The sequence below is a fragment of the Aplysia californica genome, unplaced genomic scaffold (genome assembly GCF_000002075.1).
Source record: "Aplysia californica isolate F4 #8 unplaced genomic scaffold, AplCal3.0 scaffold00127, whole genome shotgun sequence".
NCBI classification, from domain to species: Eukaryota; Metazoa; Mollusca; class Gastropoda; order Aplysiida; family Aplysiidae; genus Aplysia; species Aplysia californica.
Window position 1 is genome coordinate 166,364 of NW_004797397.1, and position 2,716 is coordinate 169,079.

Here is a 2,716-nt window from a genome sequence, read left to right on the forward strand (position 1 = left end):
GGGGAGGGTGTAAAGTTGGAAAGGAAAATAGAGTAAAACCACAACACGGCAAAACTGAAAAAAGCTTAGAAAAGGGGTTAAAGTCCACTCAACAAAAGGAGTACAGTGAGAGCGACAGAGATCCCAGCGGCACATGCATTGCGTGGATAGGTAATAATAATAATAATAATAATAATAATAATAATAATAATAATAATAATAATAATAATAGCATTTGTATCCCGCCTTTGCCCACAACATGGGCCCAAGGCGTACATAGGAGATTAAAAACGCATTCATACTAATACCATACAAATTCATCATGTGCGCACATTTTGACAGCAACATTCTTTCAGACAATAAAAAAGAAAAGCTTTGTAGAGTTGCCAAATTTTGTAGAAGTCACAGGTTCTTTTTTGTTCCTATATTATTGCACAGACACACGCGCGTGTGCGCACGCACTCACGCAAGCAAGCACGCACGCACACACGTACGCACACTCACACATACACATAAGTTATACTCATTCACATGAACAAACACGCGCTCACACACGTGCGCGCACACACACAGACACACACACACACACACACACACACACACACACACACACACCCTCACACACACACACAAACATACACACACAGAGAATAGAGAGAGAGAGAGAGAGAGAGAGAGAGAGAGAGAGAGAGAGAGAGAGAGAGAGAGAGAGAGACTGCGAGAGAGAGAGAGAGACTGCGAGAGAGAGAGAGACTGCGAGAGAGAGAGAGAGAGAGAGAGAGAGAGAGAGAGAGAGAGAGAGAGAAAGGGAGAGAAAGGGAGAGAGATAGAGAAAGAGCGAGAGAGCGTGCAACACATGCATAGAACAAAAATGTCATGATTGTAGAGAAAATGAAGTGGTTAGTTAATAAATCGAAATTCGCAAGAAAGCGAGGCAAAACCAAAGAAAAACGAAACAAAAAAAAGAATCAAACCCAAAAGTGTGAGGGAAAATCTACATACACTCAAAGATAGTACAAGACAAGATGGGCCACTCAGCCTAAGATAGTACAAGACAAGATGGGCCACTCAGCCTAAAAAGTGTCCGCAGGAAGTATGCTCTTTGCTTCAGATGGCGCTGCAGTCTGTTTTGAAGCTCTCTTTCGTTTTTCCAGAAGAAGAATAGGAATAGCACCTCCTTGCGTGCGCAGATCGACTGCTGTTCATCAGCAGTTCGGGTACGTTCAGTGCGGAGTTTTAGGGTTTTTTTTATTTTAATGTCCTCTCGCCCTTCATTCTAAAGTCAAATTAAACGAAGAAAACCATCTCCTTTTCCTCCGGAAGAGGTTTTTTGTCAGCGTAACCATTTTTATAAAGCGTTCTTCCGAAATTTATCCCAAAACTTGCTAGTTTCACTTTGATTTTTTAAAACTCAAGTAGGGTAACTCTGTTCGCAAAGAGTGCGCTTTTGTGAAGAGGGCGCCACCAAATTTTGAGGACACTTTTTTAATTGGCTCAAAGAGAGAAGTGGCCCATCTTGTCTTGTACTATCTTTGATACACTTTCAGATTCACAAAACGTGGTGACGTCACACACGAGTGCGAGGAATGGCGTCATCAACTTACGATTGCTTCCTCTTCCGGTACGGGGGGCAGAATGGTCGAGTGAGGGGGAGGGGGAGGGGGTGTGGCAGGGGGTGTGGCAGGGGGCGGGACGGGGACTGGAGTTTTTCGTTTGATAATCACTGTGAAAGCAACATATCGTTTTACGGTCAGCAGGAAGAAACCTTTGTTTTGGTCAAAGGACAGAAAGGAATCTGAACAGTTTGGATGGAATAAAATTCCCAGCTCAAGCTTAGGGGGTAAAATTCCACAAAACTCCTGCAGCCTTTTGGACCAGGTCAACACTTTGCCCTCAGATCAGGGTTCAGATAAAGTGTCAGTGTCTGGCCTGAATAGTGTCTAAAGTGACGTAAAGCACTTGTGGTTTTGGCCAGGGACTAAGAGCAAAAAGAACAAAAATAAACCAAATAATATTCGAAGATCGCAGAATCTACACAAAGACAACCATAAAGGCCCTGCAATAAATTATGGTAAATACAGACTGTTGAGTTAACCGGAGCTGAAGCATTAATGACGAAATGGTGAGAAATACAGATAAAAACAGAGACAAGTACACGACGCAATGAAGAGAGATGGGGGGGAGAGAGAGAGATAGATAGATAGATAGAGAAAGAGACAGAACGAGAGATAGCGAGAGAGATAGGGAGAGATAGGGGGAGAGAGAGAGAGAGAGAGAGAGAGAGAGAGAGAGAGAGAGAGAGAGAGAGAGAGGGAGGGAGGGAGAAAGACACAGAGAGAATGAGAGAGAACAGAGAGAGAATGAGAGAGAACAGAGTGAGAGCGAACAAGAAAGAAAGAGAGAGAAATAAGACCGAGAGAGAGGGATAAAGAGAGAAAGAAAAATAACGAGAGAGCGAGAGAGAACAAAAGAGAGAGAGAGAGCACACACACACACACACACACACACACACACACACACACACACACACACACACACACACACACACAGCAGAGAGACAGAGAGAGAGAGAGAGACAGAGAGAGAGAGAGAGAGAGTAGCAAGGTGATAGCAGCTACAACAACCCAAACATTAGCACCAGCCCCAGCACCGTGAAGTAAAATAGCAAGAACAACCTAAAGCAACAATACTGCACAGGCACGCACTCACGCAAGCACGCACCCACGCACGCACGCTC

The 2,716-nt window shown here is 44.1% G+C and overlaps 1 protein-coding gene across 1 annotated transcript in view; it reads right to left on the reverse strand.

Annotated features, from left to right (window-relative positions):
• Nucleotides 1-2,716, reverse strand: part of LOC101850797 (malignant fibrous histiocytoma-amplified sequence 1 homolog) — a gene marked incomplete in the record, with an annotated part of 56,255 nt that overhangs the window by 3,264 nt on the left and 50,275 nt on the right. The window contains 1 exon segment of the mRNA XM_005096349.3: nucleotides 1,584-1,702. Within this exon segment, the coding sequence (XP_005096406.2) occupies nucleotides 1,584-1,702 (119 nt within the window).